Raw genomic sequence first — 13,729 nt, 5'->3', positions numbered from 1 at the left:
CAAGGTGCAGGGCTGGGCTCCTACCTCTTACTCACACCTTGCTGACTCACCCACAACCCATTCATACCCTCCTTGCTGACTCATGGCTGCGGGCCCTCCACCTGTGACCTGTCAGGAACGGGGTGGTGGAGGTCAGCTGCTGGGTCTGGGCAGAGGAGCAGGTCCAGGGAGACAGAAGCTCTGCTGCTGGGTTGAGGGGTGGGGTGGACAGGCAGAAGAGTGGTGGCCCCAGCACCCGGTGATGGAGGCCCTGACGCTGGTCGGGGAGGGGCAGAGGCAGGAAGTTGAAGGGGAGACAACAGGCTAAGAAGTCAACACACCTTTATTAAACGACTGCAAAGTTACTGGGAGGAGGCCATGATGCTGGACACACCTGTTGAGAAGAAAAGGGAAGACCAGGGTCAATGTGGGAAACACACGAGATGAAGCTCCAACCACCACAGCAGGGCCCACAGCTGTTTAGGGGCCTTGTAGACTTAAACAACAGGCTTAGAACAATGCCTGTTTTTTTCTTTTTTAAAAGTCTTTATTGAATTTTATTATAATATTGCTTCTCTTTTCTTTTATGCTTTTTGGTTTTTTGGCCATGACACCTGCGGGACCTTAGCTCCTTGATCAGGGATCAACCCCACAAACCCCTGCATGGGAGGGCAAAGTCATAACCACTGGACCACCAGGGAAGCCCCAATGCCTGGATTTTAAAAGTAGGATTTGCTATCTTCATCACCATCCTGATAACATTTACTATGGTACTATTTGCCAGATGGGCTTCCCTCGTGGATCAATGGTAAAAGAATCCACCATCTGCCAATGCAGGAGATGAAGGTTCGATCCCTGGGTAGGGAAGATCCCCTGGAGAGGGAAATGGCAACCCACTCCAATATTCTTGTCTGAGAAATCCCACGACAGAAGAGCCTGGGAGGCTACAGTCCATGGGGTCACAAGAGTCGGGACACGACTGAAGCGACTAAACAACAATTTGCAAGACGCTCTGAGCGCTGGACTTGTGTCTCATCACCACAGAACCCTTCGCTCCAGGGAGTTCTCACACAGAACCCCAAGTCGGTGGGCGCATCTCATTTAGACTGAGGGTCCACAGCCCCCAAGTGTGGAGATGACTGCCTGCTCGATCGTGTTCCTCAATTAAATAGCAATGTAGTCATTTTGTACTCAGAGGCCACAGTGTACCAGTCCATATTTTTAACACACCAGACCACACTTGAGAGGGCGGGGAGGAGATCGAGGGCCTAAAGGAAGCAGCCCGTCCCTGCCCCCGCCAGTTCTCTCTCATTCCAGGACACCTGCGCGGTGGGAGGGTGAGACTTCAGGCTTGCTCTAAGCAGCCAGTGGAGTCTGTGTTAGTTAATGTGATGGTGACGAGGGTAATGTTTAGTGAGCTGTAGGACTGGTTCTTTGCTAAGTGTTGCACATGCAATGTCTCACTTCACACTCGTACCTCCAGGGGGTAGGTACTGCGGTATTATTCAGTTACAGGAGGTGGGTATTGCGGTATTATTCAGTTACTTACAGTCCTGGCACCTGCCTTATGGGGTTGACCTGAGGACCAATGACTCTAATAATAAAAAGTGTAAAGAACTACACGGTGTTAGTCAGAATTATTGGTGCTGTCACCCCCACTATCTAGATGAGAAACTGGAGGCACAGAGATGTAAAATTGCTTGCCCAAAGTTACACAGCTGTGAATAAAGAACCCAGATCCCACCCAGCTGCCCCAGCCGCAGAGCCTGCACTTGCTGGTAGGTGCTCTGCTGCGTTTTAACAGACGGCAGGGCTGAGGCCCTGGGACCAGTGAGGGTGTGGGGACACCCTATTGGATCCCTCCAGGCCCTGGGAAGTCTTACTGAGTGCTTTAGGGCAGGATCTGGTGCCCAGCATTCCAGGCAAGGACACCAGGACCCTCCGCCCTTTCTCCCAGGTAAATGTGGCCTGCCTGGGATAGACAAGGGCAGGGGAATCTGGCGGATACTCATTTCTTGGCCCTGAGTCAGAACTTATCTACCCGAGTCCTTGGGGACCCAGCCCTGCTCCCTTAGAAGGCCCCTCCTCAGCCCCACAGCCTGAGGCTCAAGCCACAACTCACTGTCAAAGTCAATCTTCTCCACGATGTTCTTGGGCTTAATGCTCTCCTCCTGGCTGCAGATGAAGATCTGGCCTGACTCATCGGCACTCCAGCCGTACTTACTCATCCACACCTTTAGCTGGCTGTCTGCAGGGGACACAGCAGTGTAGGGGCTTTGCACACGGATCCACAGTACTGGGGTAGGGGGGACGGGGGGAGCGCTCACGGTGTCCTCCTGGCCTGCCTTGGGCAGATCTGGTCTTGGGCTGCCAGGCTGGGGCTCCTATGATTCATTCTCCAAACAGCAGCCAGGGGGAGCCTTTTAGCTTTCTCATCCTTCCCACTACAGGGCTTCTGAGTCTCCTTTCATTTTCTATTTACCTCTCATGTCTCCCAGGGTAAAAGCTCAGCTCCTAAAAACAGCAGAGCGCTTACTTCTCTGCTTTTCCCCCAATCTACATTGAAATGGCTTCGAAATGATGATTTCTTCATTACCAAGAACAGTAACCTTATGGCACCATGTTTAAGAATTTCTTTGCAGCTCTTTCTTGCCTTTAGAAAGGAGGCGGCAGAGGATGAGATGGTTAGCTAGCATCACTGATTCAGTGGATTTGAGTCTGAGCAAACTCCGGGAGACAATGAAGAACAGGGGAGCCTGGCATGCTGCAGTCCACGGGGTCGCAAAGAGCCAGACAGGACTTAGCGAGTGAACACCAAAAAAAAGGGTATTTTTCTGGCCAGAGAAGTGTTCTACAACTCGAAATAATTCTTTTCTGTGTGACTATTATCAATTTGATATAGATTCACCTGTTTCTCTTTACGTTCAACTCTAAGGGTTTTTCATCCCTTTCTGATTTAATTTCACTCTTAAACACATAAAATATCGAGGCAATGTAAAACACTTAGTGCTTAGTATAGTGCTGGACACAAAGTGTCCAAAAAAAGTTAGCTTCCACTGAAAACAATGTCCCACCTGGATTAAAAGACAAACCTATCCAAGAAGGTGCTCAGAGAAATCTCACCCCCAACCCACCACTCTCCTCCCTGTTTTCACCCTCAGCTCCCAAGAAGTAACCATTTTCCTTGTTTTAAAATTTTTCCCTTCCTGTGTTTCTTTTTGCAAAATGAGCAAATACACATACTTTTTTTTCTTTTTAGAGGGATCTTTAGAAATATAAATCTAATCATGTCCTTCTCTGCTCAGACCCTCCAGTGGCTCCATCTCACTCAGCATAAAGGACTAAGGCAGGCAGGAGGCCCTTCCGTGCCTGAAACCCCTCCCACCACCAGCTCTCGGCCCTGGCTCCGCCCCTGGCTCATCCAGCCCGGGGCCAAGGGCTCCCTGGCTGCTCTCTGAGCAGAGCATCCTCACATTCACTCTGCCCTCAGGCTGCCCGCCTCACTCCAGTGAGAGGTAACTGTTCAGACGCTGTGCCTCCACCTCCACGTGCCTCCTGCTCCCCTAGCCCCCACCCTCCCAGCCCTCCAGGGGTCGTCATGCATGAATCCCCACTAGACGCATACAGCTTCACTTGTCATCTGTTTTGCTATCTCCACGAGAACGAATCTAAGCCGTTCTGTGCTGTTCACCGCCATGCCCCCAGGGCCTTGAACAGTGCAGAGTGGGCCTTCAACTAATTTATGCAGAATAATGAATGAATGCTGTAGGATCTCTGAAAAGGAAAGGAAGGTGTTATACTAAGTCCTTATTCCCTCTCTGGACTGGGCCTTTAATAACAACCTGGTAAGGCAGGAGTGGGCCCACTTGAGGAGCTGGCTGAGGCCCACTGCCCCGCTCACCCTGACCTCTTAGATGGGCACCAGGGACCCAGAGAGGGCCTTACCTGTCAGATCCCCGAGCATCTCAGCCAGAAGCCAGCGATCGATGTGTTGATACGTGATGCCCACGACATGGCAAATAACTGCGGAAATTAAGGACAAAGACGAAGGGCCACTCTCAGAACCTGCTGCCACTCCCTCCCCTCAGGGAGCCCAAGCTCAGAGAAGAACTTACATTTTCGGACAGAGTCTTCAAAGCCGGTTATACCTTCCAGGAGGTCCATGTTTTCATCCAGGGCTTGCTGTGGGGGGAAGGACGATGTTCACAATGACGTTAATATAAGCAATGTCAAGGGGACCCCTCGGCAGTCCAGTGGTTAGGACTTGGCACTTTCATTGCCAAGGGCCTGGATTCAATCCCTGGTCAGGGAACTAAGATCTCAGCCATGTGGCCAAGGAAAAAAGTTATAAATAATGCCAAGAAGATTAACCCTGATACTAAAATAAGAGAAGCGAACACTCTGGCATTCACCCCACAGACCAGCCCTTCTTCTGTATGCAACCTTATGATGTAACAATGCTGGCTTTCTGCCCATTTTAGAGATGGGGAAACCAAGGCTCAGAGCAGCTAAGAGATTTGCCCAAAATCACAGGGTGGGGTTTGCACCTGGCAGGCTTCCCGGGATCTGCCCATCACCTCCTCCCACTCACCCCCTCACTCCAACCACAGGGGCTCCTCACTGCCCCTCAGACACGGCAGGCACTCAGCTGCCTCAAGGCCTCAGCACTGGCTGGGGGTGGCAAATTCAGCGCTGGCTGCTTCTATTTTCCCATGAAATGACAAGGGAGGAGACAGATGAGGAACCTGCACTCAATCAGCTCTTCTTGGATTTCATCTAATTCAGAGAAAAGGGCAACAGCCCTACCAATGCCCATGAGCCCACCCCCCAAAACCCCCTGGAAACTACCTGTCACCTCCTCCCACTCACCCCTTCAATACAACCACAGGGGTTCCTTGCTGCCCCTCAGACTTGCCAGACAACCGCCCACCTCAAGGTCTCAGTGCTGGCTGTTTCAGGGTCTGGAACTCTCTTCCCCCATTGGCTAGCACTCCCACCTCCTTGAGGCCTCTGCTCAAATGTCGCCTTCCCAGCAAGGGCTCCCCCAACATCAGGGAGGGAGACGAAGAACCCGCTAGGACAACGAGAGGGAGCAGCCAGCGCCGCAGGAGGAAGGTGGGAGAGCAGCTGTCCTGGAAGCCAAGAGACACTAGCCGGGCAGGTGAGCCGGGGCCTGAGAACTTCCCACAGGATCGAGCAATGGGGGTGTCACTGGGGGTCTCAACAAGAGCACTTCTGTGACCTGTGCCTGAGTCAGGGGTCAGAGGGCTGGCCACAAAGGCCTGAATGGCATGGGTTAATGTGAGCAGAGGGATAAGATGAGGCTGAACACAGGCAACCTGTCCTGGGGTGGGCTGAGCCACAGCCCTGATTCGCCTGGGATGTGACTTTGTGCTTTAAAACTGGGAAAGCCCCAGGCAGACTGGGACAGCGGGGTCCCAGCCAGGAGCAAGGCTGGAAGGGGAGCAGAGGGAGGGGGCGGGGGCAGAGCTGGTGGGGAGTGTGGAGGTGCAGGCGGAGTTTTTTTATGTCAGGACCCACTGCAGTGTGGACGTGTTGCGTGGGGACGGAAACAGTATAGGAAGGTCAAGTTTGCACAAGGGGGTTGAATGGCTGGTGTGACGTCACTGAGTGGGCGATAGGGCAGGGGGTCGGGGCCCTGGAGGAGGAGGGACGGGGCGCCCACTGGAGCAGAACAGGGCTTGGTCAGCTGCCGGGAGATGTCAGGTCAGGGGTGGGAAGTTCTGCTTGGGCCACTTCTATCTTCCCGTGAAATGAGAAGCCAGGTCGGAGGCTGAGGCGAGGAGAAAGTGGCAGTGGTGAGGAGCTGCGGAGAGCCATCCAGGAACACGGGGCGGGAAGCGAGGACCGGCTGCGGGTGGGCACTGACAGCTCCTCTCCAGCCTCCCGAAGCCCCGCAGATACGGGTGAAGAGAGCACGGTTTGCGAAGGAGGAAGTAGAACAGAGGACTGGGGCTGCCGGTCAAGCCCAAGAATGTCAGGTCAGAGGCCCCATGGGGGCGAGCTGGGAAGCGAGGGTCGAGGAGGAAGTGTTCAGAGGGTGGAAATGTTTGACCTTCACGGGCAGAGGAGGCAATTGCTGATGAAGACAAGTACAGGTCAGTAACTCCCGGACTTACTTAGCCGGGGAGCAAAATCACCAGGGATAATTGCTTAAAGTCACTAAGCCGAGACCACACCCAGACCAATGATGTCAGATTTCATGAAGGCACAATTCAAGTATTAGGATCATATTTGTTGTTGTTGTTTTTTAACTTCTTAGGGATTCGATGTGCTGAGAACTGGTCTCATCTCGGATGTGAGGGGAGGGAGTGAGGGGCTCAGGGCCCAGGGAGAACAAGAAATCTGGAAACTGAGAAGTCAGGGTGATGGAAGGATCACAGACCTGCCCTTTCAAGCATCTAAGAATAAAGAGTGGCTATGAGTTACATTCTTCACGAAAATGAGCAGTCATGGAGCAGGGTGGGGCGATACCAACAAAGTGGGGTGGGGTATGATAAGATAGGAGCTTCAGGGGTGGGGGGCTGGGGGAGGAGGAGATGGGTCTGGGAGTCGGGGTGAGAGCTAGGAGGCCATGTGGACTCCCACTTGGGATGCCAAGTCCAGTCAGGACAAGAAAAGGGGAACAGTATTTACTCTTTATTCAACTGTTATTTGGCCATGTCCCATGGCATGCAGAATCTTAGTTCCCCAACCAGGGTTTGAACCCATGCCTGGTTCGGGTTCCACTGCAGTGAAAGCACAGAATCTTAAACACTGGACACCAGGGAAGCCCCGTGGGGGCAGAGTATTTAGAGGACAGAGGACTTTTGCTGGAAGAACAGGTGCCTGTATGTGTGTGAGAGAGTGAGAGAGAAAGCCTGAACTTTGTCAGCAGAGGAGGGGACCGGGGTGTCCCGGCTCCAGGTGGGGATGACCATTCCATGCCATCCCACATGCAGAGTTCTGAACACAGGGCCCACTGCCATGGAAGAAGCCAATAAAAGTGCGTGGTCTTGACTTCCAGCAGCTTTTCTGCAGGGCCCAGTCACCACCCTGCCCTGGGGCCCCAGGCAAGTTACCCAGAAGGCCTGGAAGTGGCAGGTCTCCAGCAGGTCTCCGAGGTACAGAATCTGCCGGATGGGCCGTTCTTCTTGCTGGGGGGAGGCGTTAAGGGCAAAAGGCCTTTCAGACAGAGGAGGTGGCCGCCTCGCCGCAGACCGCCCCGCCCACCTCCTGCTCACCACAGTGTTTGTCATGGCAAAAATGAGCAAGAACCTAAGGATCCAGAGGTGGGGACACCTCAACAGGGGCTGCCTCACACACTGAGATAAAGGGGAGCAGGTGGCCGTCGGGTGAGGAGGGAGGAAGCCTTGGTTTTCTCACGGTACACTTTGCTGTACTTTGAACAGTGGATCATATGCGCTTTTTAAGGCACCAGAACAGAGCTCTGGGGAAGGTGGGCTGTCTGTCAGAGGCGGGTGCCCCCGTGGACACACCTGGCAGGGCAGGTTCAATGAGGAAGACATTTCTCAGCCCGGCCGCCAGGGAGCAGGCCAGTTCAGTGGTACCTCACTCAACATCTCTTCACTGGAGGCCAGCGCTGTACCGGACAGACACTGGCCAGTCCCTGGGGATATGTAGAAAGAAGGGAAGCTGACAAGCTAGCTCTTCATGGCTCCGACCTTTTGCCTGGTGGTCTTTCCTCGGCTAGGAAGCCTCACGGGAATCTTTCTAAAGCATGTTTCTCCCCCTATCACTCTGCAGCTTTAAAGCCTTCTTCAGCTCCCCAGGGCTGAGTCTGACCAACTCTGTGGCTAAGCTGAACGTCCCCTACTGACTCTAACAAGGCGCTGAGCTCTTTTCTTCCTCTTTCCCTACACACTCTCCCCTCTGCCTGGATCACCCTTCCCTACACATCACCTAATTCCTCATCTTTCATCTGTTCCCTCCTCCAGGAAGTTTTCCTGGCTTCCAGGCAGGTCCAGGTGCCTCCTCTGGCCCCCCACACCCCAAGTCCTGACTACTCCAGAGAGGACGGGTCTCCCCCGCTAGAATGTGAGCTCTGTGACGGTTCTGTCCCAGCCGCGGCCAGCCCCCGGCCAAGACCAGAGCAGGCAATCGGTGTCTGTGACCGAACTCAAGACCACGTCCCTATGAATCCGTCTCCCCTGCACCCGCTTCCCCCCATCCCAGCCTGGAAGGATACATGGGCCTGGTCGATCATGCACTTGCACAGCGTGAAGTCAGTGTGGGGCAGGTTGGTGAGGGCCTTCAGCAGGATCTGGGCAGTGACCGTGGTCTGGAAGAAAGCTGGGTTGAACTGGTACCTGAGGAGGGAAACGGAGATGTGGTAGCAGTGCCATCTCCATGTCCCTGGGCCTCACCATGTGCCAGGAAGTATGCTCACTGCTTCCGCCTGGAGTCTGGGAGCTGGACATGTCTGGGCTCTGATACCAACCACCCCACTGTCTGGCTCGGACCTTAACCTCCCTGACCCTACTTTCCTGCTCTGTAGTCTATAGACGGAGACAGTTAATCCTTACAACCACTCAGTAGGGCAGACAGTGTTAAGTGATTCACAAATGAGTACATAAGTAGCAGTGGTCAAGCCTCTGGAGCCAACTGCCTGGATTTAAACTTCACTGCTGAGTGACCCTGGACTACTTTTTTAAAAAATAACTTATTTTTGGCTGTGCTGGGTCTTTGTGGCTGTGCGTGGACTTTTGCGAGCTGCAGCAAGTAGGGGCTACTATCTACTTGTGGTATGCTGGCTTCTCTTGTTGGGCTTCCCTGGTGGCTCAGATGGTAAAGAATCCACCTGCAACGCCGGAGACCTGGGTTCGATCCCTGGGTTGGGAAGATCCCCGGAGCAGGGCATGACAACCCACTCCAGTGTTCTTGCCAGGAGAATCCCCAGGAACAGGCTTCTCTTGTTGCAGAGCATGGGCTCTAAAGCTCTCAGGCTCAGTAGGTGTGGCACACAGCCTTAGCTGCCCTGTGGTATGTGGGATCTTTCTGTACCTGGGATCAAACCTGTGTCTCCCGGCACTGCAAGGCGGATTCTTAACCATGGGACCACCAGGGAAGCCCCGGCATGGAGCATTTAAAATAAGTAGACTTCCCTGGTCTGGAAAGATCCCACATGCCACAGGGCAGCTAAGCCTGTGCATCACAGCTACTGAAGCCCATGTGCCCTAGAGCCTGTGCTCCACAATTAAGAGAAGCCACGGCAATGAGAAGCCCGTGCAGCTCAGCTAGAGAGTAGTCCCCCCCAACCAGAGAAAGTCGTTGCACAGCATCAAAGACCCAGCACAGCCAAAAATATAAATAATGAAGTAACATTCTAAAAAATAATAAATGCTCCATGCATCAGTTTCCTCTCTTGCAAGAGGTGAGAATAAACCACTGTATCAGGACTTCGCTGGTGGTCCAATGGTTAAGAGTCTGTGCTTCCACTGCAAGAGGTTCAGGAAACTAAGATCCTGCATGCCGGTGTGGTGCTGCCACAAAATAACCAAAACAAATAAAAAACCCAACTGTGTCTACCTCACAAACAAAACACAGCATCGAAGTGAGTTAATACAAAGGTTATAGCACAGTAGGTACCACATGGGGAGCGCTCACTATGCAGTGGTTCTCACCACTAACAAGCTGAACGACCTCACCAACACACACGATGTCTCCATCTTACAGATGGCAAAATCGAGGTCATGAGAGCTCTAAACATTACAAAGCTGGTAGTTGGGCTTCCCCTGGTGGCTCGGTTTTAAAGAACCTTCCTGCCAATGCAGGAGACACAGGTTCAATCCCTGGGTCGGGAAGATCCCCTGGAGAAGGAAATGGCAACCCACTCCAGTATTCTTGCCTGGAGAATCCCATGGACAAGAGGAGCCTGGCAGGCTACAGCTCATGGGGTTGAAAAAGAGGTGGACATGACTTAGTGACTAAAACAAACAACAATAACTGTCAATAAAGCATCTAGAAAGAAGAAACCAAATATCCACCGACAGGGTAACAGATAATTAGGACCTGGTTCCACATGGAACACTACACAGCAATAACAATAGACTGCAGCCACACAGGAAAAGTGTGGAGCCCACAAATCCAGGGCTGAGTACAAGCTGCCAGACGCAGAAGAGCTCCAGTGGTACGGCTACTCTTACGTTCAGTTCAAAGCATGCAAATCTGAGCTAAGCGAATCAGAATGTGCATGTGTGTACATGTGTCTGCAAGCATGTGGTAAATTCACACACAGCCAGGCCATGAGTGCATAGGAGTGGTCCCCAGGGTCAGGGTGGTTGGCACAAAACACATGGGGCAAAGGACAGGGGTGCCAGCAACACTCATTTTGCAATTGGGATGGTGATTACATAGGTGTTCATTTGTAATTCCACGTTAAACCACACATTTGCTTTCTGGAGCAGCCGGTATGTATGCTTTGCTATGATTTCTATTTCCTTTTTTACTTTTTGGTTGCACCACGAGGATCTTAGTTCCCCAACCAGGGATCTAACTCGTGTCCCCTGCAGTGGAAGGCCAGGGTTTTAACTGCTGGACTGCAGCCCCTGTAACTAAGCTTTCAGAAACCATCCCTCCTCCTGCCCCACTTCCTGGCTTCCTAGACTTGCACATTCTATCCACATCCTATCCAAAACAGATAAAGAGCTCATACAATTCAATACCAAAAATCCCCCAAAACCCTGTCAGAAACTTCTGAATAGACGTTTTTCTTTTTCCCAAAGACACAGAGATGGCCAAGAGGCACATGAGAAGCTGCTCAACATCACTAAGCATCAGGAAAACGCAAATCAGAATCACACACATGACAAACTGGCTAGCAACAAGAAGACAACAAATAACAAAACACCAGCAAGGATGTGGAAGAGAGAATGCTTGATAGTGTGATGTCAACTGGTGCAGCCACCATGGAAAACAGTAGGGAGGTTCCCCGTAAAATTAAAACTAGCACTATCATATGATCCAGCAATTCCACTCCTGGGTGTATGGTGTGTGTGTGTGTGTGTGTGTGTGTGTGTGTGTGTACAAATAAATAAGGAAAATAAACACTAATTTGAAATGATACATGCACCCCATGTGTGCGCGTGTGTATACACATAAATAAGGAAAATAAACACTAATTTGAAATGATACATGCACCCCAATGTTCACAGCAGCATTATTTTCAGTAGCCAAGATCTGGAAGCAACCTAAGTGTCCATTGACAAATGAATGGATAAAGATGTGGTACATATAAACACACACACACAATGGATTATTATTCAGCCATTAAAAAAAAAGGGAAAAGAATGAAAATTTGCCTTTGGCAACAACACGGATGGACCTGGAGAATATTACACTTAGTGAAGTTAAGTCAGACAGGGAAAGGCAGATACCACATGTTTTCACTTATATGCAGAATCTAAAGAATAAAACGAAAGCAACAGAACAGAAACAGAGACCAAAGTGGTGGTTATAGATGGGAATGGGGTGGGGGAGAGGCAAGATAATGGAAGGGGATTAAGAGGTACAAAATACATATAAAATAAGTAAGATACAAAGTCACAATGAACAGCACAGGGGCTATAACTCCCATTATATAAACTCTAAATGGAGTATAATCTATAAAAATACCCAAACACTATGTTGTACATCTAAAATTAATATAACATTGTAAATCAACTATACTCCAATTTTAAAAAAATAAGAGAGAAGTCACATCCTGCAGGTTACCCCTCACTCCCACCCCACCCAGTGCTGGGAGTGGCAGGCTGCTGACTATGGGAAGGGGATGGGAATGGAGGCAGATACTCACAGTTTCAGGACAGCCAGGTTGGCTTCCAGATCATAGGCATTCTCCTTGGCCTGTGTCTCCACATAGCGCTCCAGGGTGGCCAGGTTCTCAGGGTTGTACCTAGAGGAGAAACAAGATGAGTGAGCAGAGACAAGAGCTGAGGCCAGTCACTTCTTGAGGTGGGAGTTGGGGGAAATGTAGCCTGCTCCTCCTTCTCTTCCTTTCCTCCCTCCCTCTGTCACTGGCCACTTGCTGTACTCAAATATTGAATCAGCTCTATAACCTCTGATGAAACTTATCCATATCCCAGACCTAAGCCCCAGCTCTAAACCCCATAAGAGCCCTGGGTCTTTTCTGAAAAATGCCTCCTCCATGTCTCAGCCAACCAGCCCTTGCAGCCTGTACATCTGGCCTCCTGGACATCTTTGATATCCACCCCTTCCTCCCATCCCCAAACTCCACTCCGGTCCAGTCCATTCTCTCCTGCCTAATTTTCCCCATCCCAGCCCCCACCAAACTACCTGTGCTTCCCCCATCACCGCCTTGACCACTCCTGGTTATCACTGTCTACCGTCCGGTTTGTCTAAACTAGAAACTCCATGAAAGCATAGCCAGTGGCTGTCTTTGGTTATCTCTGGTCCGCACCATTGCCCTGAATTCAGTGCAGATTTTAGTAAACATGTGTTCGATGAATGAAATGAAGGGGGCAAGGGGAGCCACAAAGAGGCGCTGAGAGGCTCAGTGAGACTGAGCAGAGAGAGAAAACCGGGGGGCTGAGAGAGGGTAAGTTAAGCAGAGAGGGCGGTCTTAAGGCAATTAAAACGGACTGAGCGGCAGGCAAGGCCACCTCCTACCTTTAGGCCTATACAATGCTGTTCTCTTAAACAACTGCTCCAGAATGACTGAAAAAATCCCACCCTTGGGCAAGCCCAGAATGCTGACCACCTCTTGCTGACTCCAGAAAACCCTCTCCTCCACCCGTCTTGGCCAGAAACGCTCCCTCCGATCGGGCTCTGACCTGTCGATCCCCTTGAGCAATTTGCCCACGTTCGCTCTCATCTGCTCAAACATCGCCATGACGGCTGCAGCCTCCCACACCACGGCTACAGCCGAAGACCCTGCCGGCAAAGCGTCCTCGAGGACCGGAAGAGGAAGAGTCGGTGGAAACGGAAACTACGTAATTGTTTTCTCTGCAGCCCCGCGGGCGGTGAATCGTGCTTTGGGTCTTGCGGCAGCTGCCACGCTTTCCGGCTGCCGCGTGACTTCTTCCCAGCCGGCGCAGTTAGCGCGTGCGCATACTCTCTTCTCGAGCAGAAGCTACGGCGCGATAAAAGACCTAGTCTAACCAAGTGCGCAGGCGCCTTCTCGCGGAGAGGGGGCGGGACTAAACTTTTCCCGGGCCTCGCGTATCCAGTTATAGTCCCTGGCGCGTGAGCGCGGACTCACCGGGAAGTAGACTGATCCGTGACGGCGTGCACGCACGTCGCGTTGCGCGCGGCTGTGAACTCAAAACTGCTGGGGTTCCATTAGTACAGTCCTTTTGGTCCATGGGCATGTGCCGAAGAAAGTGATCTCTGAGGTCCCCTTGGCCCTAGGCCTTGGCCCATGAGGCAGGATCCTGAGCTTCGCAGTTTTAAGTCGTGAACCTGGTCCCCCACACTGCACCCTAACGCCGAGGGCAGTGGCCCGCAAAGCTGTTGGGCTCAGCCCGGCAGGGGCGGAGGGAGGGGCTCGTGGACCCCGCCAGATCACGCCCAGTCCCCATAGGCTCCAGTTTTGCCGGTGAAGGCGAGCGCCCCGCATGTGCCATCCTGAGTTATGTGTTCAGATACTGTCCACTGCAGGCATGAATGCACATGCATGTGTCATATATGTATATGCTCCGGGTACATCCACATACGTGCACATGGGTATCCAGGTGTGTGCACATCGACTGGCCTGCGCGCCCCACAGGGA

At 52.0% G+C, this 13,729-nt stretch overlaps 1 protein-coding gene across 1 annotated transcript; it reads right to left on the bottom strand.

Annotated features, from left to right (window-relative positions):
- Positions 1-304: 304 nt before the first annotated feature.
- On the bottom strand, positions 305-12,948 carry EIF3K (eukaryotic translation initiation factor 3 subunit K). Its single transcript, XM_061139221.1, has 8 exons — positions 12,792-12,948; positions 11,795-11,893; positions 8,189-8,309; positions 7,062-7,136; positions 4,095-4,161; positions 3,925-4,002; positions 2,102-2,227; positions 305-373 (listed from the first exon to the last, which is right to left on the bottom strand). Exons 1-8 carry the CDS (start codon positions 12,848-12,850, stop codon positions 342-344), a joined length of 657 nt encoding a protein of 218 aa, XP_060995204.1. The 5' UTR covers positions 12,851-12,948; the 3' UTR covers positions 305-341.
- Between the last annotated feature and the right edge of the window lie 781 nt (positions 12,949-13,729).

This window comes from Dama dama, chromosome 4, assembly GCF_033118175.1.
Source record: "Dama dama isolate Ldn47 chromosome 4, ASM3311817v1, whole genome shotgun sequence".
Classification (NCBI taxonomy): Eukaryota; Metazoa; Chordata; class Mammalia; order Artiodactyla; family Cervidae; genus Dama; species Dama dama.
The sequence above is the reverse complement of the archived record's forward strand: the minus strand, read 5'-3'. Positions and strand labels throughout refer to the sequence as shown.

Excerpts from the sequence above, each read along its gene's own strand:
- EIF3K (XM_061139221.1), bottom strand. The coding sequence starts at position 12,850 with ATGGCGATGTTTGAGCAGATGAGAGCGAACGTGGGCAAATTGCTCAAG. Across the intron at positions 11,894-12,791 it reads TTGCTCAAGGGGATCGACAG|GTACAACCCTGAGAACCTGG; the intron begins GTCAGAGCCCGA and ends TTTCTCCTCTAG. Across the intron at positions 2,228-3,924 it reads GATGCTCGGGGATCTGACAG|ACAGCCAGCTAAAGGTGTGG; the intron begins GTAAGGCCCTCT and ends TGTCCCCTGCAG.